Here is a 25,916-nt window from a genome sequence, read left to right on the forward strand (position 1 = left end):
GGACATTGAATTAGTGGAAAAGGTTCATAGAATGGTGCCTGAGATGGAGGGCTTGTCATACGACGAGAGACTGATATCTCTCAAATTTTTTTGTCTTGAAAAAAAGAAGAGTTGGGGGGATCTGACTGAGGTGTTTAAGATTGTAAAGGAAATTGATAGTGTTGATGTATCATCTTTTTTTTTTTATTATTTAACAATGAGAATAGTAGGACTAGAGGACACAACTATAAATTTTGGCAAGGTAGAAGTCATCTTCAGCTAAGACAGTTTTATTTTTCTAACAGGGTGGTTGGCCTTTGGAATGGGGTGCCTTCAGATGTTGTAGAGGCAGTAAATTTAAGAGAGTTTAAGATATCTTAAGCTTGATAAATATATGAATGAGATGGACCAATAGGTCCTATGTTGTCCCAAAATATTATGTTAAGTTAGAATGATGCAGTACACGTGCACTGATGTTATAGTATCAAATAACTTTTGTCTGTACAAAGTAACTTGTCTTGGCTGTGCTTTATTAGACTAGTATTTCAATTATTATACATTATATGTGTATATAGATTATTGCTATTTTGAAAGAAGTTCTTAAACTTACTTTTCTTAAAACATAAAACAGTAAGTACAATTATCTTTTCTAGTTACAACCTTTGTACTCGGTTGCTGTTTGATGTAGGTTTCTAAGCCTTTAAAAATTTCGCACATGGAGGATATGAAATAATTTTTTTAGGTTTTTTATATATATATATATGTTACTACATCAGTACCATAGAATTCCACTATAATTTATCAAGCTTAGTAACTAAGATGTATTTTAGTCTAAAATAATATGAAATTTTGAGAAGACTAAAGACACATCCTACCTCCTTGAAATATTGGTTAAAAGAAAGAAATGGTGTCCAAGCTAGATAAAATGGCTGAGAAAACCACTAGCGGGACATTCTGAGCTTTCAATTGGTTATTCATGTCCTATATAGAAGTAAGTGACTATAAGGGACTGTTTCCAAAAATGGAAAGAGGTGGGCAGGGTGCCACTGTGTTTGATTTATTACATTAGCATTCTTGTTCTATATTCTAATTTCAATATTGGTAATTTGAGTTTCTAATTCTTACTAAACTATAGATTTAGTATTTTACTTCACAAACATCTAATTTGAACCAGTGCTGCAATCAACATACCACATGACACACAAAAATCAATGTTTGTCTGTGTTTTTAATATTTGCTTTTAAATTAAGAAATTGAGTAATATATAGTACTAAAATTTGAATTATAATCTACAGTTTGATGACAAACTTATTGACATAAATTCATGAAATAGTAGTTCATTAACATTTTGAATGTGAGTCAACAAACAAAATGACATGGCCTTTCACCCCTGACCCGTCTCGAAAGGGTTATTGAGTGTCATACTCCATGTGCTTTTCGTATCTGATGCCTTCTCTGAGGGGACTCATCAAGGTTTTCTTGTTTTTACCAACTCCTCCACTACATCAATATGGAATCCAGCTACTGTGGGCAGAGGGGTAAGTGGATCATTTCAGAAGTTAACATTTTCTTTACCTGAAAATGTATTTCCAATAGATATTTACCTTTTCACACTTTCCCACCTTTCATCCTCACTACTGGTGTACATTATTCTTGCCTTCTTCTAAGAATGATATTAATTTTGAGTGCAAGTGCTTGTGGGGATCTACTGTGCAGGGAGGATATATAGTCTTCCTATTAGTCAAGGGCTGTGGCTGCATAATGATTACATCATGTACTAGTGCAGTTTGTCTCAAAACACATAATTAAAGTGGGAGATTGTTCAAGGCTAGTGATGTGAGCAAAATCTCAACTGCAGGCATGTGAGAAATAAATATTGTGTGAAGAGAGGTAAGTATCTGATGGGAAATACATTTTCAGGTAAGAAAAATCTTAACTTTGAAAGTTGCTGTTTTTAGTGACAATTTTAAAGTCTGTTATGTTATTTATGATAATTGCACATAATTGAAAATTTATAAATTTGATTGGAAAGTTTGTGTTACTCTGAAACTTATCCCGTGTTTCTAAGAACCTGGTGAATCAGAATATGAATCATTGTTTGGAAATTGACTTGCTTTAACACTTGCCACGGACAGGTTCAACTATGTATGTCACAACCTTTTACAGAGTTAATCTCAAAATTTAATTAAACTATCATATTATCAGCGTATGCAAATACACTTGGCATCAAAACATAGTTAATAAATTATATTTTAATATTACTTAAGTTCAAAGTTTTTTAAATTTACATAGAAATATTTAAAAAATCCTCAATCTTCCCTAGTATGAGAATTGTGACATTTGATTTTTAGGTCTTGTCTTCCCTTATTTATTTACCACACCTCCAAGAAGTATGGAATTTAAAATAAATTACTCATTATAAAATAGATATTACTCAGGCAAAGCATACTTTTTATGGCCTTTAATCTTATTTGTTTACAGAAAAAAACCAGTTCCAAAGCTATCTCAACCTTGATTTCAAATATTTTCAACAGTGCACCAGTCTTTTATACCCCTTCATTTTTGCACCATTGCAGCAACATGTGCTAATCATGTGACTACCCTCCACCAATCATACTCTATCATTTATACTAATACAGGTAGCTCTCTCTACCATTGCAGCACAATCCACTCTTTCTCGATTGGCATTCTAGTGTATAGACATGTGTTTTAACGCATTCCCCATGTGGCTACAAGATTTTGATTGTGCTTGATTTCCAGTTTTGACTTCTTGCATTTGATTTCCATTGTTTCTACTCATTTGTTTTAGTAACGTTTCTGTTTCAGAATTCTGCTTTGTTCATATGAATTCGAGATTTAATATGGCAGATGTTGAAATTCTTGCCATAAATAGAATACTAGTCCCCAGGTCTCAGGGTCAATGATGTCTGCTGAGGAAACACAAGCTTTAGTTCATAGAAAGTTCATGTCTTATGTTCAGCCGACAATTTTTCTTACATGATTTTTGTGAAGAGGATTATAACTACTGTGTGGAAATTCTTTCTACGGCACTTTCAACTTGTTACTGCACCTCCATGTAATCTGCTGAGTTAGGTATTGTTCTTTTCCCAGAAAGTTTGTGGTAGGTTTTTCAGCGTGTATTTCTTACTCTTGTTGGTATACTCATGTTCAGTGATTTTATGTGGGCTTGTGTGGATGGATCTAATTTCCACACTCGATAATTTAAATCCTTCACGTCTTCTCTGATCAGTGTTGGAGAAGTTAGATTTTTATACTTCTTTTACCATCTAGGTTAATTTAGTTTAAACTTGCATTTGGAGTTTGATTATTCCTTTGTTTTTACTTCTCTTCACTGTTAATGTTTTGTTTGTAAGTTCCTTTTTCTTCAATACTAGTCACATATAATTGGAGATTACATTAGAGTTAAACTTTGTTATTGTTAACTGGGTAACTTTTTATTGTCATGTTCTTTAGGGTCGGTTTTATTTTTGTGTCCTTTGTGTTATGCATTTTTTGGGTAGACTTATATGTTCGATATTTAAGGGTCATTTAACTTCTACTTTGGGTGTTACTTATTCTTTTCTGTTTTAGGTCGAATTTCATAGTTTTGTAGGTTTTTTATTTTTCTCTACTTTGTAGACTTTACACATTTCTACATTTTGTTAGTTTGTTAGTAATGAGTACTTTCTATCAGTATGTTTAGTTTAGGTGTCTTCTACGGGTTCTGTCTGTGTGTTTATGCCTTCTGCTTTGCTCCCCCTCTATCCACTTCTCAGATCTCTTTCCTTCCTATTCAGGATTGTACCTCATCCAGTTGTTTTGCTGAGTACATTCAAGACCTATTACACAAAGGAGCTATCGAATGGGTGGTACCCACTCAACTGGGATTTTACTCCAGTCTATTTATTGTCTCCAAAATACATGGGAGATTGGAGTCCCATCATAGCTCTTTCCTGGCTGTATTCTTATCAGGAAACACCTCACTTCACTCTGGAGTCCTACCTCTCACATAGGTGGGATTTTTGCCCTAGTGTCACGTTGTTTTTTCTTTAGTTTGCCCACGAAAGTTCTGTCATCCAGTTCTGGGTGTTGCCATTTGGTCTTTCTTCAGCTCCATATGTGTTTTGTTGAGTGGTATGCTTTTGCACATCATCTTCACTTTCTGGGTGTTTGGACTCCCTATTACGTGGATGACTGGCTTCTGCTTGCCTCTTCCCATACCCAGTCAGTCACTCCCACCCACTTGCTTCCTTGAGAAGATGCTCGGATGGGGTTTCTCATGAAGTTGGAGAAGTCCTTTACTAATCCCTCACAGTATCTTATTTACATAGGGGTTCTCTTCACTTCCTATCTCAGTCAAGCCCAGCCTTCTCAACTTCAGCTCCAGGATACTGAACGGGCAGTCACGAAGGCCCTACATTCTTCTTCTTCTTTCTTTGCATGAGAGGTATTCTCTTTTTTGAGGTTGTGGGCTTCCAAGGAAGCTCTCATTTCATTAAATTGGGCACACATGCATTCCCTTCATTGGATGCATCCTTCCTGGTGGAACATTCTCCAAGATCCCATGGACCATCCCATTTCCCTTCCACCTGGGGTCAGGGCTGACCTTGCTTGGTGGCTCAACAGAGACTTGATCATGGTGGGGGTTCCCATTCTTCTGCCTTGTACCAAGTCTCATCTGTTTACTGATGTTTCATTGGGGGTTTTCCTCAATTTCCCCCAGAGATTTCAGGTCAGTAGTCTATTTGAGGAGGCTACTCTCCATTTCCACATTTTCACAGTTCATTGAGCTATGTATCATTTCCTCTCATTTCTATGGGGGTGGGTGGTTATGGTTGATTCTGACGATTTCAATGGCATCACTATATTACCAAGCAAGGGAAAACCAAGTCCAGATCTCTGTTTTCAGACTCTGGATCTCCTGTACTTGACCACCAACCATGATGTGACTGTTTTGGTGTCTTCCCACAGAGTATTCCCTTCATCCTCAGGTATTTCTGTTGGTGTGTTCTTAACTGGGAACTCCACATATATATGCATTTCCCACTAACTGGTGCCAAACTGCCTTCCTTTTTGGTCTTTAGTTCCTCACCCCTCAGCTCTGGGAGAGGATGCTCTTAGTCCAGATTGGAGAGGTCTTCGCCTATATCCAGATCACTCCTTGTTGTTTTCTGCTGGTTGCTTCATATTGGTTGGCTCAGACATAGTTCCTTCTGCTCTGACCTTTACTGGAGCTACAGCCCCTGCCTTTATCTTTGTCCTGATCAGTCCTCTGACAACCATGATCAGACGTTTTCATCCCAACGTCACCACACTCCAGCTGGATGTGCAACTTTTATCCAGTCCTGTGCTTCAACTCTTTCCTTGTGTCTTTCCTTGCTTGTACCATTCACCCTTCCTCCTTGTCTATGTACCAGAGGCTTTGGTCTATTGGCCATGGCTTCTGACCATCTTGTCTTTCTGTTCCTCACCTGTCCCAGTTCTTCATTTGGTTGTTTGTTCAGGGTTTGTCTGTTTCGGCTGTTGCTCTTTTTAGGGCTGCCCTATCAAATCCCTTCCTTTCTCCCACTTCCAGAATGCCTTCTCTGGTTATTTCTGTCTTTCTTTGGTTCTTTCATTTGGTCCATTCTCCACGTTCCTTTGTTCTGCCAGTTTGAGATCTCAATGTTGCCCTTCATGCCATGTCTGGTTCTCCCTTTGAACCCTTTGCAATGTGTCCTTTGTACCATTTTTCCCCTAAGACCTATTTCCTCCCCCTTCTGCTGTGCAATCATCATTGTTCTGATATTTATGCCATTAATGTTTCCTGCATACTTTACCATTCCTCGTATGTTATTCCCTATCTGGATTGGGCTTTCCTTCCCAGAACATCAGCTGTCCGGGAAGGTTGTTGAGCCTCTTCTCCTATTTCCTTACCATCCTTTTCCCATGTGTTCTCTTGTTTGGATCCAGATTGTCTACTTTGTTCAGTTCATTACCTGCAATGTTATATGGTTCATGCTACCTCCTTTCATGGTTCTCATTCATGTCTTTTTGTTCCAAGGAATTCCTCTGTTTCCTGTGATCTTTTCACCTATTACTCTTACTAGTTGGGTTTGTCAACTCATAGGACTGGCGTATTTTGATGCGTCCATGGATAGTTGTTATCTACATCATGTTTCTTCACACCAAATTAGTCATCAAACTATGTCTTTAGCTGCTTGCAACCTCCACCTTTTGATTGAGATCATTTAGGCAGGTATGTAGACAACTTCCAATACTTTTATCACTCTTTAGCTGCAAAACATAGCTGTGTTTTCCTCGAGCAGGTATCATCTTCCACTGTTTACCTTTGCCTGGGGTAAGCCAACATATTATTCTTTTTTTACATTAATTCATTGATATACATCTTATTTCAGGATCTCACCTGGTGGTAAGTGTTGTCTGGTCAGGTGTGCTGAATATTATATTCTAGCACTATATCTGTATACTTCCATAACACTCACTTTGAAGATGGGGTGTTTCTGTAAGACCACTGGACACTTATCTGGTGGTGTGTGTATATAGTTAATTTATTTTTTTTCCTACATCAATGTATCATATATACAGGACCATCAATAATGGTCTTCATGAGTACAGCAGATGGGGATTTTTGCCCATCCCTACTGACCCATGATTCTTACAATTTGGCACTTTCTGCTTTTCAAAATAGGAAATCGCAGACATCCATTGCATTGTCTCCTGTGTGTCGTTCCTCCAGATTCCCCCCTTTTCTTGCCACTTCCATTTCCCCAGTTGCTGGAGTGGTGGACTGTGGAGGTTTCCTCTGGAGTAGTATTTGCATGATAAAACAAACTTGATAGTCATATGTACCCACTCTAAGAGAAGAGGGTTATTTTTGTTATATTTCATATTATACAATTTCATAATATGCTCAATTCAGGCACTTCTCTCAGATTTTGATTTGCATGGATATACTGCACTTGTTGATCATGAAATACAAATTTTATGCAAGGTGTTTCCACTGGATGTTTTCTGCCCAGATGGACCACACTTGTTATACTCGTTAAAACACAAGGCGCTTCTCCCGGATGTTTTTGCCTGGGCTGATCATACTTGTTGTTCACTAACTAATATTTTTTTTTATGCAGAGCTTTTCCACTGGGTGTTTTCTGCCCAGATGGACTGCACTTGACATACTCAATAATATCACAAGGTGTTTCCCCCAGATGTTTTTGCTAGGACTGGCCACACTTGTTGATCACACATTCTGTTATGTACAATATATGAAATTAAAAATTTATTATGCAAGGTGCTTCCACTGGATGTTTTGCCCAGGCTAACCATACTTGGCTATCTTGGCCTGGACGAACCACACTTGTTGATCTTACAGTCATATGCAAGGTACTTCCACAGTCGTTTTTGACCAGATGGACTGCATTTGGCATAATATGACATATCCCAAAGTTCTTCCCTTGGATGTTTTTTCCCAGGTGGATTGCACTTGGCCTATTCATATACATGTATGGTCCCTTAGCCCTAACCACATATTCTTATATCTAATTCCAGGCATCTTCTTCAAATCTGATTATGATTGTGTCATGTGCTCAAGCTTGTTACACATGTGGATATCTTATGTACTATCTGTTGTCCACAGGTGGAATCTGTATTACATGGCATGTTTTCTGTCTCTTAAGTTTCACCCTATGTGTCTTACTTTGTTCATTACTAGGCAAAGAGCATATCTCTTCCAGAAATAGTGCTATACCACATAGGTGTGCCTCCTTTTATAATTGTGGTATACCTGTTCTTTCCTGGTGGTTGTTCTCTGCTTATTTGATTACTTTTGCATTACTGAAAATTTATTTCCTATATGTACTTGCCTCCTCTCACTCACTTCCTGCCCTTCCTCCCCATTGATTTGCTGGTGTTTCTGGCTTGTGTCTACAAATTCTCGAAAGTGAGGATTGTGCTGCAGTGATAGTATAGGTGGCACAGTATGATTGGTAGAGGGTAGTCACACGATTAGTGCATGTTGCTGCAATGGCACAAAAATAAAATGATATAAAAGACTGGTACTCTGTTGAAAAAATTAAAGCAATGCTTAGAGGGCAAATTAAGGTCAAGATAGCTTTGGGTGACAGGAGGTAAGTACCTATCAGAAATATATTTTCAGTGTTAGGAAATGTTAACATCCACTTGCTATGCCCACCTGTCACATCTTCTCTTTCACAAATTGCCATTGATTCTCTCTGATGCTTTATAATGTATTATTTATAACCAATAGAAAGCCAAAGTTTTAATCTACCAAATGTCATATTATGTTGTTTTATGTACAGAGAATTGTCTATTTCACTTCCAATTCAAAGTTATTCCAAGAGAAACACATTAATGAGCTTAACTGGATTTTTCATAGCAAGAAAAATTGATAATTATAGGAAATTGTTTGCTTTTTCTATGTTCTTAGGTGCATTATTTAATGAAATGAAAAAGTTTTTTGTTTAGTATAAAAAAGTAGGCTTATGTTTCATTGACAGTTGACAGCAAAAAAAAGACCCAAGTAAGAACTATCGTTCTTGTTTTTCATGTGCATTCTTTATATATTATTATAAAAGTCACTAAGATGTAAAAATTTGTAACTTATTAGGGTAGATTAGGTAAGATAAAGAAAAAAAATAAAAGTTTGTCATTAGGTATACTCATGAGTAGCTTGTGCATTAATTATTTCGATATGGTAACTTGAGCTTCACTTTCACCAACTGATTTACAACTTGTGTGGTGGGATTATTAGTTAGAAACACTTCAAACTTAAATAGAAATAAATATGTACTGTTACAAGCTTTAAGCTATTTAGGATAATCAACTGTAATTCCCTGTCACAACTAGAAACTAAAAAAGGGTAATTTAGATTTATTTCCTATTTTTTTTTATGGTTGGTACAAAATTGTTTCAAATTGGCTAAATGGTTTTAGAGTTCATAGAGAAAATAACAGACAAAATATAAATTTTACAAAAATAAAATTGATATTTATTAAGGAGGTTTTTAGAGATTACACTAATAAAATTTGACATTTTTTAAAATTAAGAAAAGTATTTTTTTACCTTAACATGAAAATCATTTTTCACTCAAAGCAGTCAATACTTTGACTCCTCATTAAAAGTTATAATATGGAAACTCTAAAGGTCAATTTGTCGAATTGACTGAGCCTGTATCTAAATCAAGAAGTTAAGCCTTGTTATTTTTAAGATTTACTAACATGCACAAGTAAAAATGTTTGGAAATACAAAACTAGTTATCCCCTACCTTATGTTTAATATTCAAAACTACAAATCATTTTCGGTGGAACCCACTGTCCTTGAATAGTTGACACAACTTCTCTAATGTTTCATCATCACCGTAAATGGCATCACTGCCATATATTCAGGGACAAAATTTTAGTTAAAATACTTAATAAAAATTATTCAAAAACTTGTAATGTTTACTAAAGGCTTGAAAAAGTTTGTGCGGATACAAAAAAACACATTAAAAGGTATATTTTGGAAACTTTGAAGTCAATTTCGGATCACATGCCCAGTTGAATAGACCGAGTCCATAGCGAGAGAGTTAAAAGAATTTCTGTCATCGTTGTTAAATGTATTTTTAAATCAACCATACAAAATAAAAATGGCCCCATTCTTTTTAAGCACTGAACTAAATGTCAATACTTGACCATAAACAGCCAATGTGTTTTGTTATGTTAGGCTTTGATTTCATATTGTATTTTTAAATCAGTCTTATAAAACCAAAACCACAATCTTTATATACGTGCAAGGAAGAAATATTTCAGAACAAAATACATGTACCACATTGTAGCAAAGCTGTTGCCGTGGGCCATGACTAATGAACACTAGTTTAAATTGGTTTTTGAGAATGTTTATTTGTTAACATAGCAAGTACTAAGGTGAACTTGGTTTTAATGGTTTTACAAATACTGTAACATTTTGACATTGTTTATTTGCAATGATAGCAAGTACTATGTTGAATGCGCAATTACAAATTATATGACACTAATGTTCTTGTCATCAAAGAATTACTTTGTGTATTATTTATGGTGATAGGGCAAATTTGACTCTGTTTGGGAAGATTAGAGCACGTATTATATTTGGGAGCATATTACATTCAGATTATGATAGTAATTATGAGTTTGACTGGAATTGTTATTTTTGTAGAGGATTAAAAGAAATGTTTTTTGAAAAGAATAACAAAATAGTGAAATTAGAGGAACTCTCAAGAAGCAGTAGAGAGAGGGAAAGATTCAATAAATTTGCCTATGGTTTTGAAGACAAAAAAAGAATAAAAAGAAACAGAATTCATTGCAAGTCAAAGGAGGGCCATAAATACATTCCCTAAACAGATTCATCATTCATAAAATATGGATGATAAGATGAAGAAATAGAAATGAATGTTTCCAAAAGAATGTTTCGCAATTAAAAATGAGGAAGTACATTAGCCAGTTGTTCAGATTCATAAGTTAAGTAATAGTAAAAAGACCTATTTATATTGATTTCTTTTAAGATTTCCACAACATAAGAAAAAAAGACTTTTAACTTGTAAATACTGTTGAAAAAATATATAAAGTTGTTAACAGAAAATATCTTATGTACTCAAAAAATTAACAATACAGTTTACTACTTTTACTGTAGATTTTCTCAACATCCAATTTTCTGTGCAAAGAATGATTTTCTGATTGGAAGCATGTGATTATTTGATTAAAAAAGCATGATTTTTCAGTGTTACACCATGAGAATGTTTAGAAATGGCATGACTTGAAAAATTGTTGACTAACATACACCATGTTTGATAAAGAAATCAGGCATTAATATGAACAGAGAAATTGCATTAGTGGAGGAATGCATTTGAACTCATTAAAGAAATAACATAGTACCTGGCTGAACAAGTTCACTTTTTGGAGGAGGAGGAACCAATAAAACTATAGCGGTGCTTGCCACCCTAATTTTTACTTTACCAAAACCTAATGTTAGAGTAATATGGCAATAATAAAAACAATATGACTAGATTCTTGGCACAAGTAAACCATAGTACCTATTTACAGTTAATGATAAATATCTTTGACAAAACTCAAATGAATAACTTCATTGAACTATCAGTTATGCAATTTCCAATATGTTCCTAATTGATATTTTTATAGAGTACTTAGCCAAAATCACGTATAAAACACTTGAGGATTTTTGTGCAGCCAATGAGTTTGCTGCTTATATTTCCAGGTCATGCATATTTGGTTAGTAGTGTCATTATGGGCACATTGCACAACCATTTATTAAAAACCAAAACATAGGTAGACATACCTAACATCAGATACTCTTAAAGCTTGCTAAATGCAAATATATTGTGGCTATGAATAGACAAGTATGATTAAAAGAAATAATACTTGGCTAAAATAAGTTAGGGTAAGCTGACTCAGAATTGTCTAAACAATGATATTTCAAGGACAAACTGGACTTTCAGCTTAATTTGATTCATTAACTTATGCAGTAACACCTATAAATAATACTGAACATAAAAGTCATACTCATTATATAACATATTTTTATGATAAAAAATGAAATAATATTGTGTAGGTCTAAAACCATAATTGCATATGCCAAAGTATCAAAATACTATTCTGTACTTATGGATTGTATTGCATGATATTGATTATTGTGAGTAATTATCTTGTATTGTGTGGTTTCTTAACAATGGTGTTTTAATGCTGAGGTTGTTGCACATTTTATAAATTGTTTTTGACATAACTGGCCATCCACTGGCAGAAGCTCTTTATAGAGAACTAATGTGGCTTGGATTAAATTTTATGAATTGTTCAGGTCAATGCCTATGACAACAGGGCTAACACCAAGGGGTATCAACAAAGTTTACAATCATGGATGTTAAAAGAAAATTTTAAATTCTCAATTTTCATTTTTCTATGTCATGTGAAATGCCTAATTTCCAATTTGTCCCCTTCACAATTTTCTTAGATCAAAAATAAACCGCTGCAGCTTGCAATTAATTAGAAGCACAAGCTATATTAATTATGAGCAAGAATATAAAATTTTAACTTCGTACTTCTTGACTTGCTGAGATATCAACACACAGAAAAATCCCTCCTCTCTCCCTCTGATTCTTTGCTAATCAACTTTACATGGCTGATAGACATATTTATAATGAATAGAAATAACCAGTCCTTCTCCAGTTATCTTATTTTTTGGTGTTCATAAGATGAAGTTTTGGGGGTTTACTTATACACTGGAAACTCAAGCTGATTAAACTCATCAGCAATTATCTCTTCTCACTTTGGTTTTGTGTTTTTGTTCTAGGGTGTCCAAACATCTTTCTTATCTGTGGGAGCCTCATATAGTTGCCCCTTCTGCTCTTTGTCCTCTTGCTACTTTCTCACATACCCCCCCCCCTCCCAGCTCTCCCATTTTGCGTGCCTGAAGAGTCTTTGCAGAAGACCTTTGGGTCATACAGTTGTTTTCTCATTACCATTTTTCCACACTCAACTTTCTCTTTCCACACCCTCAGATCTCTTTGATTCTCTGTATATTCTCTCCAGGTTATGAACATTGTGAAACAGTTCCTCTACCCCATTCTGGGGCTATATTCCTATCTCTCTTTTGATAAAAGAGTTAGCACAAAGGATCACATATAAAGTGTTATAGACTTAAAATAAGACCCTTTGTTCTTCTGAAGAAGAATAGTTTCCTATCTCTCTGTCATTTCTAAGAAGAAAAGAGATTGTTAACCTATTATAGACTTAGCATCCTTAAACTAATTTCTTGTCATTCCTTGGTACAAGGTGGATAGTTTTCTCAGTCGATGGTGTTGATGACCAAGATTGATGTTTCAGATGCATTTCTCTAAATTCTGATTTGTTTGACTGTCTGTCACTTCCACCAGTTTCTCCATTACAGTCATCATTTTCAGATACAGCCCATTCCCTTCAGGTTGGCTATGACCCAGTGTCTTCCCTCATGTGTCTCCTTCCATCTCTTCACCACATACTGTCATGGTGGTTCATTGATCCTAATGACCCTGAGCAATCTCTCTTTCCCCACCTCACCTGGACTTGCATCTCTGAACAGATGCTTCTCTATTCAGGTATGGTGCAGTTCTGGACACCAGCATTCTTTCATGCATCAGGTCTCCAGGGTAGTGGTCTTTCCAAATAAATATACTTATGTTGGTTGCTTAAGAAGCTTGCCATCATTTTCTATCTAGTCATCTTGTTATGATCCCTTTATCCAACTCTACCATAATTTCTCACACTAACTGACAGGGAGCCACTCACACTCGATACCTCTGCTTTCTGACTCTTGATTTTCTGTTTTTGGCACATGACCACTACCTTCAGTTGTCAGCTTGTCATGTCTCGGGAACTTTGAACTTTATGGTAGATCAGCTGTCTCACCTATACCAGATCCTTTCAGTGGAGTGGCCTTTGCATCCTCTGTTATTTCAATGGATTTATTCCCACTTTGGGAGTACTCATATCAACATATTTGTGATTCTTCTTATCACCAAGACTTTTCTGGTCACCTGTCTAGGACATTGCAACACTGGATGCTTTGAGTCAGGATTAGTTCAGTCTCTTTCTGGATGTTTTTCAATGACCTCTAGTCTCTTCCCTGGCCATTCTTCTTTTCTTTCTCTAATTTCTACATACTTATTCTGAGTCTTTCTCATCTCGTCTCTTTTCCCCTGGACTGGAACCTCTGTTTAATTCTATGATTTCCATGTGACCCTCATTAGAACTTTTTACCATCAATTCTCTATATCATCTTTCTGTAAAGATGTATTTTCTTCTTCTTGCTTGCAGGAGATGTCACTTTGACATTTTTCCTTGGATGCTTCCCTCACTGTTTACCATAGGGACAGGTTGATTTTAATCTGAGACCTTTCCTTCCTCCCTAAGACTTGGGCAATCTGAGAGGTAAGTGGATGTTTTTTTTTCAATCATCCCTTTCTCATTCTTCTCCACAAGATTGTTCTGATCCCAATAGTCTTCTTTGCCCTGTTTGGGCAGTTAATTGTTATCTTATTTTTACTGCTCCCTTTCCAGGCAGACTCTTCTTCATTTTGTGACTTCTTTCCTTCCACTTTGACAAGTTGAGTGAAACAACTCATTCAGCTAATTTATTCCTCTATGGGTGATGATGTCTTTCTTAGTTTTTGTGTCATCTCTCGTCAAGTTCATCATGTTACTACTTCTCTTTCTTCTAGTTATCTTGCAAGCAGGGATATGGACAACCCCTGACACTGTTGTGTCACATTACTTACACCATATTGTGATTTCAGTTGCCTCTTGTTTTCGTTTCCCTACAGTCATTGTTCTTCAGTCTTAATTAACAGAAGCTTTAAGAAGAAGGTGAATTGTGAATTATTCCTTTTTTTGTACCTCCCACAACCAACTTATTATTTCTCTGTACCTATATACTGGAGACAGTGGAGCCTACCTTATGGCTGGTTTAGACTGACAGGCAATACTTTTCTCCCTCCTGAAATCTACATCGTGTAGGGGAGAACAGACAGTGTTGAGCACATCTGCCTCAGCTTAGTACCCTCTGTTGAGGTTGGGATTTCCAAAAGACTGCTTTGGTAGTATATGTATTTTACTTTCTAGGCCTTACAAGTAACACCAGCTTTTGTCAGATTATCAGTTACTTCATTGTAAACAATACTCCATGTGAGGCCTAACCAGTGAACTATATGTGAAATGGTAACCTTTTTAGATTTATGTGCAATATTTCTGTAAGTACAACCTGTACTATACCACTAGCAACAGCACACTGCTTGCATGGCCTAAGAGACTGATCAATCAAAATACCAAGATTCTTTTCTCTGATAACACTATTAAGGTTACTCCTATCAAAATTATTAGTGTAATTTAAATTATGATAACCCACATACATTACCTTTAATCCTATGTGCAAGGGTGGTAGTCAAAGTATGAACGTCTCAACCATCTACAGAGTGCCATTCAACAGGGTATTATGAATTTGATGTTAGAGTTATTAACTTTTCATGTTATCCTACACTGCTTATTAATTAGCTCCTCTGACCTATCCTTTCCTGTATCATTAGGTCCATGTGCCAAAAAAAAAAACTGCATTATTGCTATCACCCTTTATTATTCCGCTTGTTATGAGTTATGTTCTTCAACTTTGTCTCTGCATAGTGGAATCTTATGCTTTTCTCCATATTTACCACACAGACTATTCTTTCTGCATATCTTTATCAAAGAATTGCCTACAACTGTGACCCCTTTATCACTATCATTCCATCCCATCTATTTCCCTTCTCTGCTTCTGCTCTCCTCCTTCTCTAGTTAATGGCTGAAACCTGGTGCTTAATACAACATGCTCCCTTGACCTAAGTGCATTAATTTCAAAACTTATTGCCCATTATCATTTTTATTTTCCTGAAAAACCCTTTTTATCTACTGAAACCCATCCACTTCAATGTTCATGTTCTTCTTTAAACCCTGTTGCCATTTCCTACAATTTGCACTTCTCTTTCATAAACTCAGCAACTGTAATTAATACAAACTCTACTTTCTTTTCCAACCTGCAAATAAATGGCACAACCTCACTTTTAGCCTCTCTAAAAGTGCATTTTAATCCAGAATTTTCTATCCTAGCATCAGCATCTGTTGCACCCCACGAATTGCAGGCCCCTAATACCTGCACTAATTCCTAACCATTTCAGTTTTGCATAGGGCATTACAAAAGTTAGCAATGGTCTTCAAATGAGTTATAAACTTAGATAAGAAACTTTAGTTTAATTGCTAGACTGTGGTCATACTTGATCAGTTATTTTATTATTTTTACGTCATCACTTATGTTATTTCATTACATTGGAGTTATTTAGTTATTAAGAATAGAACACAAACACTCATTTATTTCTCTTTTAATTAGATATATACTTAGACACTGGGTGTTAAACAGTAGGTATACTTATAAAGTTAGGTAGTCATAAAAGAATTTCATTTTTATTAATCATCATAATCACATAACAGAAAGTGCATTTAACTAAAAATGTATAAATATCAGCATTAAAAATATTTATACTCACAAAGACTTATTGTAAAATGTATTACAGAAAACTCGTATTTATTGTGCTTAGACATAATGAGTTGACCCTTAACACTTGGTGTTCATGTAGATGCTTGGTATAAATGGCAAAACTACTATTTTTTTCAGTTGTACACCTCACTACTTTTTCTATAATTTTGATATTATTAATGTCACCAAAATTAAGTATTATGCTGTTATAATAATTTAAACATTGAATCTTTAGACTTTAGTGTTAGATTATTTTGGAAAATTAATTTTCATAGATACTTAATTAACAATAGGTTTACAGTATTCAATTATTTCCTCTGTATAAGCAATTGCTTATGCTTAGAAGGTAAGCTAGACATTGGGAGAACCTTGGTTGGTAGTCTTTAAGAAATACAAATATTGTGGAAAATAGACTACTTGTATATATATTGTTCACTATGACTATTGAAATGAAATTGCAAGTATGCTTTTTAAACAAATCTTTTGTGTCCTAAATTGCATTTAGCAGTACAGCTGTTTTAATGAATGTTTGTTTTAGCTGAGTTACTTGTGGATAAGGCTATGGAACTAAAGTACATAGGAGGTGTTTTTGGTGGAAACATCAAACCTACTCCATTCCTGTGTTTGGTCCTTAAAATGTTACAAATTCAGCCTGAAAAGGATATTGTTGTTGAATTCATTCGTCAAGAAGATTTTAAGTGAGTCTAACTGTTCTTTACCTTTCATATGTCATACCCATGTATAGTATTGGTTTAAAATCTTTTATCTGCTTATAGTCTATTTGTATCTATCAGCTAGACAAAAGCTATGATTAATAGTTATTTACAAACAAGGTTTTTAGGGCTAAGTATAAAAAGCAGATTTCTTGAAATTATTAATAAATATTAAATTTATATAAAGCTAATTTTTGTAATATTATGGTAATAATGTCCTTTATATAAGTGAGCGGCACGACACAATAATCAGTAAATAAAATGTGAATTGAGATCAAGCTAATTAATATGTTACTTGCATAAAAAAATTTTTCTTTCAAATAACATTATTTGTGTTTCTTTTTTTTCTTTTTTTTAATAATAATTTGATCTTTATTGAAACATTTCCTCAGGTATGTCAGAGCACTTGGAGCATTCTATATGCGACTGGTAGGGACTTCTATAGATTCCTATAAATATTTAGAACCACTGTATAATGATTACCGGAAGATTCGGCGACAAAACAGACAGGGCTGTGAGTTGAACATAAGTTTAATTTAATCATGTTGTAACAAGAGGACACACAATACTAGGTTAGTTAATGCAATAATATAAAAGTTACTGTAAAATGGATGTTACAAGAATTTGAGTTAATCATGAGCTTAACCCTTTAGGGACTGGAGAGGGGTGTCACTTTTTTTTCCTTCTCACAGCAGAAATATTTAACAAATTACATGAAACTTGAAAAAAAACTTACTAGGTACTATCTAGTTTTGACTTTTATAAGTTTTAAATAATTTAGTTTAGTTTTCCATCATTTTTTATGTCTTTAAATTTGTAAATTTTTATTGTCAGACCTGTTTTCAAAAATATTGAAAAATAATTCCTTTAGTCTTAGGATTAAAATTGTTGTTTACATTTTAAGTTAAAAATTCCATTTCATATTCTCAATAAATTTCATCTTGGTTGATATTCATTAATATATTTCTTTTGATACTTTATTTTGCTAATTATAATAGTCACCACTTCCAGCTTTAAATTGAAAAAGAAAACACCACAAAAACTGATTTATCAGTGATCTACGGCCAGACCTTTCAAAATGGCTAAGTAACAGTATTTTTGGCAAAAATATTCTTGGTTGAGATGAGCTTATATCTAATAGATATGCTTTCTTTTTCACTTAATAATAAGTTATATACTTGTATTGTCTGAATATGATAAACTTAACAATAATATTCAGTAAATGAGGATTTCAATCATTGTAACATTTTGCCATTGCCTACTAAACTAGCTAAACCTAACTAAGCTTACCTGAAGAAAATATCCATACCTTTCAAACAAATACAAGTTAATATGAAAAAATTTTCAGGAAGAAAAAGAGCATGTAAAAAAAAATACTAAATATATTCCCAGATCTGTTTTTTGTTATTTTGTCTTCCCATAAGATTCTATCGTTCTTCTCTAACCACTTCCCCCCCCCAAACCATAAATTACTTTTTATACCACTTTATCAACTGTACATTTATGTAAATAATGTATATTCTGCTCTATCCAATGATATTTAAAGCTTCTATTTAGGTATTCCAAAGCTTAGCTTCATTGGTAGTTTTCAGATCACATGCTGTGATATAAAATGGTTGGAATGAAAGGCTATATTAAAAAAATACAGTGAAACATAATAAATAAAATATAGGTAATTATATTCTCAAAGGATGATAGTTTCTTAGCAAATATTAACCTTTGCTTTGGAATTTGGAATGGGCAGAAACACTTAAAAAGTTATAAAAGCATTCCTTACAGATAAAACTCCTTGAAGCTGTTTTGAAATGAAAATTTGGCATTTGTTTTTCATTTTTCTTTGAGTATTAAGAATTATATTAAGTAAATGTTACAGAATGAACAAAATGAATTCTAGAATATATTAAAGTTAAAGATTGTTGAAATAAGGATAATAATTATCATTTGTACATAAATTTGAAAATTGTATATGCAGTTACACATGATAGATGCTCTGTGGTACAAAGTTAATATAGTAGTGTTTATTTGTCTGAACATTTCAGAAATTTTGTTGAACCTTTGTGTATTGATTCATGAAGTTTAAGACGTGAATACTGAATAGTTCAGATACATAACGTAAAACTGAAAAGGTTTTTGTAAAGAAGAATAAAGTCAACTATGAAGTAAACATATTTTTCAAGCTTTCAAGTTCTTCTATGTTCAAAATTTTGCCTATAGTATAAAGTGCATTTTGTTTTTGTATAAAGCAAAAGTTGTTGTTGAAAGCTTGTAAACAAAAACTTCAATTCTATTGAATCAGTACTAATTTTAGATATTATACGATTTTTGTGTATCTGTTGAAAATGTAAGATTCTAAATCAAAGTTAACAAAGATAATTCATTTTAGAGTAATTGCTTTTCAAATGTAAACATCTTTTAAATTATTTAAGAATTAACCAATTTTGTTCCTTATGTAAAACTATTTTAGCATATGAAGCAGTCTACATGGATGAGTTTATTGATGAATTACTTCATGAAGAGCGTATTTGTGATGTAATTTTACCAAGAATACAGGCAAGTATTTTTAAATGAAAGCTAAGATGAACAGCTTATTTCAGATTTTGTATATATCTTTTCAACCAGGTATTTGTGCTAATATATTACACTAGGTTATAAACTCTTCTATGTTTTATAATAAGCTATTTTCTGTCTAATTCAATCCATGTAGCAGTTAGTGTTATTATGATTACAGAGAGAAAAGAGAACTTAATCTCTTGCAAATATTTATCATCATTCATTGGAACCTATACTTTGTAATAACATTGAGTTTATAACTACTTCTAAAATAGTTGGTTTAACTGTTTTTTCTCCCAGCAGTTATATAAGTGTAACGGATTTTGCTCTATTTGAAACCACAGAAGTTTGCATTATTGACTTTTCTATAATTGGGCATTGTAATAACACAGCAATACATAAAAAAAAAGGAAAATAGAAAAATGTTTTTCTTTCCTTTAGTGTATTTTTTGAACAGTGTTGTTTTTTGTATTTTATCATACAGTATTTTATATCAGAAAATCTTTATTCATGAATATTTTTAGAAACGTCAGGTTTTAGAAGAACTTAATGAATTAGATCCAAGAGTTAGTGCTTTAGATGATGATTTGGATGATGTAGAATCAGAAGAAGAGGAAGAAGAAAAGGTTGGAATATTCTAGAATATGCTGTTTTCAGATTGTAAAATGTAATGAAAAAATCAACACAATATTTATGTGATAAAACCTTGGAAAGTAGATTATAAAACTAGTAGATTAAATTATCCATTTATTGTCTTACTGTGGAATTAAAACACTTGTGTACTTATGGTAAGGGTGTGACAATCATACATCAGTTATTGTAATGGCTAGTAACATATATGATCACTTAAGTCTAATTATTTATTAGTTACTTTTTTAGTTACTGTGTTTCAAATGCTAACTTTCTGCTGTTGTCTTCAGGGACATCCTGAAAAAAATATTTCTGGTTGTAATGGCCAGGTTTTGTTTCTGAATTTTTTAAAAGAAAGGCTAATGTGCTTTACACTTGTTTGGGTTCTTCTCTATTAGGACTTGAATTAAGTATTTGAATGATTTCAAGAGGGATATCCAGGTTTAGCTGACTTTCATGCTAGATTGACTGAATGTGTTAACAATTAGATAAATGTAGAAGGCCTTCTCATCTTTCTTTTTTCATGTGTGTTTTTTCTTCTAATATTGTTTATTATTCAATTTTATTTTATGGCCATTTTAGATCAGTATTACAAAAACTTTTATGATTTTTGCTCTTTATACTACTGAATTGTGACTTTTGTTGGTTTTTATTTCTTCAATATATTGGTGTTCACATTCTCTAAAGATGTAAATGATGTTTTTCCTTATCATTGGGTTTTTAGGTGGTTTGGTATGTTGTGGCTTATGAACACTGTTTTGACTTTATGCTGTTTACATATATCCTCTGTTGTTTCATGGATACCTTAGACATAAGGAAATCTGGCTTTATGTTAATTTTATTTATTTCTATTATTTACATATATCCTCATTATTTTCTTTATCAAGTATTTATAACATCCATTTTCAAGAAGTGTAGTAGTAATTTCTTATTCCTTCATAACATCTTCTATATTACAAATCTCATTTATTATGGAAACTAGCCAGCATGTAACACCCATCTTTACATTGTTGGTGTGGTTTGATATATAGTTGAGGTATTTACCAGTACCTCTGATTTTCCTTTAAACACCTGTTATGCACAAGTTATGAGAATACAGTAATATGTTAATTTTGTTACTAAATGTTTCAACTCTTTCAAAATAATTTTAAATACTTAATACTAGGAATCTTTTTAATATAATTACTTATAGTTAATCAATACTGATAATGCATATGCGACTAGAAGTTTATGAACACAGAGTTTTTTTTTTAGAAGAGAAGAAAAAAAATTTAAATTGAAGAGGAAAGCTCATATTATCTAATGCTTAAAAATATAAGAATGATTTTGATTTGATTCTCTCAGAAGATTATCTTGGTTTGCTTGTTTTACCACATGTGGTTAATATTGCCAAGTTCATTAATATAATTATATTTATATTCTTTCCATTTTTAGTACCTTGTTTATATTTGCTTGTGGTAGTCTTATTTCTTTTTTTTTTGCATTTGAGTTGAAGAAGGTGGCTAACACTACTTCAATGATAGCAGTGTTTGACACAGGAGTAATATTTTTGTATGTTAGACATTTTACAATATACATATACAGAACTGGGGAAAGAACAAAGATAATTGTACATTTCACAAATACTTCATTTATTAATAACCATGGTTTCACCAGTAAAGGGATCATCAGGTACAAAGTGAACTAGCTTGTAAACAAGTTTATATATGTTAAACCAAAAAATTGGAAGTAACCTTGACATTCACTTTGAGATAAGTGGGGAGGAGCTTAAGTTGGTTTGATCGTTTAGAACTTTTTCTGGATTTTTTAGACTTTTATTTACTTCTAGAATTTTCAGGCTATTTAGTTTTATACTTTTATCACAGATATGTAATATTTTACAGTTTTTTCTGGAATAAATTGGTATTTAGTTTCAATAAATTGAAAGGTTGAATCCATTTTTCTCAAATTCCAGCTTCTAGAATGTTTTTTAATTCTTATTCTTAACTTTGTTTAACACAAACTGGAGTTTATTATGAGAGATTTCTATAAACATAAATAAAATCACGATGTATATCTCCAGAAAGTAACTTTAATAGCTTAATATTTTGCTATTACAGCTTTGTCAGGAGCTGTCAATGTTCTGTTTGGCCTATATATATGTATACACTATTCCGGTCTTGACACGTTAATTGGTAAACACCATAACATTTTATCTAGATTGTTTGTACAGTAGAAGGCTGGTCTTTATATTTCTCTGTTCATTGTGTTATATTGTGAGAAGGTTTTCTAATGTAGCTTATCTCAAACCATTTCATATTGTTTTTATTGTCGTTTGGTACAGTATGTTGATATATTAATTTTAAGTTTATGCCTTTTAATATTTTAAATAACAGTGTGTCAACTAAATTTGTGTATAACCGTTGTTGACAAAAAAATTTTCTTTGTTCTTTTCCTCAATTCTGTAATTATGGAGTTTCACCAAGTATCGATGGTTTCAAGTATCAATTATATTTCCATATACTTTTCAACTTATACTGTTTAAAATTGTAGCCAGTTCAGAAAAGCCCCACTCCAGAACATTATTTAGCCTCAGCACAGAAACGGGAAGATGACAAATCCAGAAGACAGAGCTCACCAACAAGGCATAAAAGGATTCGCAGTAGATCCCCTCACAAACGAGAAAGGTCACCACGACGAAGGTCACGAGAAAGAACTGAAAGGGAAGACCGTGACCGTCGTCGACATAGATCTCGAGAGAGAGATTATCATGTTAAAGAAAAAGATCGAGATTATAGGCACCGTTCTCCAGGTGCGTTGTGATACTTAAAGTTTTTACATTAACCATAATAATTAATGAAGAATACTATATCATATCATTATGTAAACTTGAAATTGCATAAGATATTTATAGGTATTACTTTTTTTACTTTTTCTTAATGAATTTATACAAGCATTTTTAAAATTTAATATAGGACATGAAAAAAGAAGTCATGAGAAAAAGTCAAGTCATCGGAGTAAACACAGTCGCCGTGAAAGAGAATCCAAAGAAAGTTTTGAAATTGCAGAGTCTAATGTTTTACGTGCTAAGCTTGGACTTGCTCCTTTAAGGCGATAATCTATAAAGAAATCATTACAGTGCATTGAACTGAATAAGGTACTAGAAATAATGAATGACACTTTAGAAACCTAAATTTTGTTTTTAATCCTGCATAAACTTTTTATAGTGTAAGATTATATGTTCTCATTGTAATTAAAATCACCATCAACACTTAATACATCTGTTGTTCAAAAGTCATTCCTAGTGCTTTGAATCATAGGAAAACTATTACAAGTACTTGCATACCAGCCATACATAGCCAATAATGTATTATACCTTGCATTATTTTTAAAGCCAAAATTGTACCTTCCTACATGAAAATTGTTTTATGGTTCTTACAGATATAAGCAACACCAATGCTCTGGCACTGAAAAATGTTTAAACAATTGTATGTTAGATTACTTAAAATAAATATGAAGTTCAATCTATCATTCAATTCACCACTGTCACTGAATTTTACTAGTTTCAGATAATATCACCCCTTTTCAATAACCCTAGAAAAGGGCAAATAAAAAAAATATAGGTTTCTGTATGTTTAGTGGTTACAAAATATGTTCTCATTACCTTCCAGTTTAACTTGTAAGTTACTTTTTAACAGAGTCACAACAATCACATTAAAGGATTATAGACTTTGGTAACCCTATGCATATGCAGCTTCATTTTGACCAACCTTTAACCACTATGTAACTTGCTTACCTGTCTTACCACATGTAGTTAATATTGCCAATTGAGTTGAAGAAGGTGGCTGAAATTGCTTTACTGGGTGGAGATTGTATGGTGGTTTCTCATCAGTGATAGCAGTGTTTGACACAGGAGTAACATTTGTATGCACTAAACATTTTACAATATTCATATCCTTTTAAACATTACTTTTTAAAATTGTTGCAAACATTACAAGTCTGTTGTACACAAAAGGTCAACTTTTTTAATTAAGTATATTTACTAAAGATTTGTGTTTTAATTAAGTCATTCTGACTGAGACTCTGACTTGTCTGAGTGCAAAGTAATTTACATGTTAAGCTTAAAAATAGTTTTTCATCTTACAGTTTTTATGTTTCATTTGCATAACATCTACAATTTCCTAACCTAAATGAATATCAAAAGGTCTTTTAGTAAAACTTTGTATTTTATCTTATTTTCTCAACCTTAACACTAAAGGTAGTAAAATCAGCAATATAAGGTAAAATATAAAGTTGAAAAATATGAAATAAATTGTAAATTACCTCCCCCCCCCCTTTTTTTTATTTCAAGAATGACTTCATATTATAACAGACAATTATACACAATTTATCCTTACAGCCAAAGCTAATAGACTCTTCAAATCTTGGTTCATTTAGTTTTATTGCTTTACAACTGAACTTAAACCCTCTTAGAGTATGACAAAAACTTTGTGTAAACAATTGAGTTGAAAGCATGCACAGTTGAATTATAATCATGCCTTACAATGTATGTGTGCTATAATAGGTGTATCACAAGTAATTTTTTCTTTCTTTTTTTATTTAAGTTTTCTTATCTAACCTAATAACTTTCTAATTTGTAAATTTTAGTGACTTTTTTAAGAACAAAAACAATTACTACTTAAGCTGGACTCTTTTTGCCTGCCCCCCAGTGGCACAGCTGTATGTCTGCGGACTTACAACGCTAGAAACCGGGTTTCGATACCTGTGGTGGGCAGAGCACAGATAGCCCATTGTGTAGCTTTGTGCTTAATTTCAAACAAACAAACAAAACTCTTTTTGCCATTAGAAGATGAAGCACCTTAAGCTTACTTTTTTGTTATGATGTCAGTCTTTCCAAATATTTAAATTAGCACACACATTATTATGCAAAAAAATAAAATATTCTAAAACTAATATAACTTCACTAGTTTCGTAACTGGGCTATAATGGATTTTAAGAAATTCCTTTAGCTAGTCAAGCCAAACACCAAAAAGGCAAACAATGAAACTTAAGCCAAATATTTTCAAACCTAATGCCTGAATGAACTAGCCTCATAAATAATTTAGTAAAACAGAGTATTCTCTCTCTATTGATTATAAATAATCCAATAGCAAAAGTTGGAGGTAATTATTAATATTTTTGAAAGACAGAATGTGAAAGGAAGGGTGTAGTACCTAGGTTTGACTATCTTGTTTGTATCTCAATGAAACAAGAAGCTTGCAGTCTATAAATTTATATTATGAGTTATGTCTTTACTATAAGTGTGTAATTTATGCCAAACTCAAAAGGTCATATAGGGGTAGAACAAAATCTAAGGTGGGAAATCGGACAGAAGAAGAGATATGTGAAGGAAATGAAGCATGAGAAATTATTCAAATACTCCCTGTTGATATTAAGAAGTTAAAACATATTAAATTTGTATTATAAGCTACATTTTGATGTCAGATTGAATTGCTTTATACTATTTTTGTAATGAGAATTTAAAAGTGGTACAAGTTGGTAACACTTTCATTTAAAAATTCTCCCATCAAAAGATATGTTGTCCATTTATAGCATGCTTCCCACTACTGATTTAGTTGTGTTGATGAAGCTTAATTTTTGTACATATTATAATTAAACAGCATTTTTTTTTTCGTTTTGTAATTACAGAAACTGTAATACACGAGTATTAAAAAATGGGGTGAATGATACAGTTAGTTAAAGATATGGGAAAGTATTACAGAGGGTTGAGTACATTATATTAAAGTTATTTTGAATATGCAAATCAGTAAGTTACATGACAACCATAGATGATATATAGCTGCTGTGAAACAGCATTTAAAACAACACTTGGGCGTAGAAGTTTTGTAGATGTAGTAGTAGTATGTATATATGTGTGTGTGTGTGTGTGTGTGTGTATATATATATAGAGTCGGATGTTGGTGTACTTTGGTGACAGATTTTCTT

At 33.0% G+C, this 25,916-nt stretch overlaps 1 protein-coding gene across 1 annotated transcript in view; it reads left to right on the forward strand.

Moving 5' to 3' along the window:
• Positions 1–23,471, forward strand: part of LOC106471870 (pre-mRNA-splicing factor 38A-like) — a 37,881-nt gene extending 14,410 nt beyond the window's left edge. The window contains exons 2-7 of the mRNA XM_013932496.2: positions 16,598–16,757; positions 17,165–17,286; positions 19,237–19,322; positions 19,847–19,948; positions 22,485–22,743; positions 22,907–23,471. Coding sequence (XP_013787950.1) covers positions 16,598–16,757; positions 17,165–17,286; positions 19,237–19,322; positions 19,847–19,948; positions 22,485–22,743; positions 22,907–23,049 — 872 coding nt within the window. The 3' untranslated portion in view covers positions 23,050–23,471. The remainder of the gene's footprint in view (positions 1–16,597; positions 16,758–17,164; positions 17,287–19,236; positions 19,323–19,846; positions 19,949–22,484; positions 22,744–22,906) is intronic.
• Positions 23,472–25,916: the final 2,445 nt, after the last annotated feature.

This window comes from Limulus polyphemus, unplaced genomic scaffold (assembly GCF_000517525.1).
Source record: "Limulus polyphemus unplaced genomic scaffold, Limulus_polyphemus-2.1.2 Scaffold4928, whole genome shotgun sequence".
NCBI lineage: Eukaryota > Metazoa > Arthropoda > Merostomata > Xiphosura > Limulidae > Limulus > Limulus polyphemus.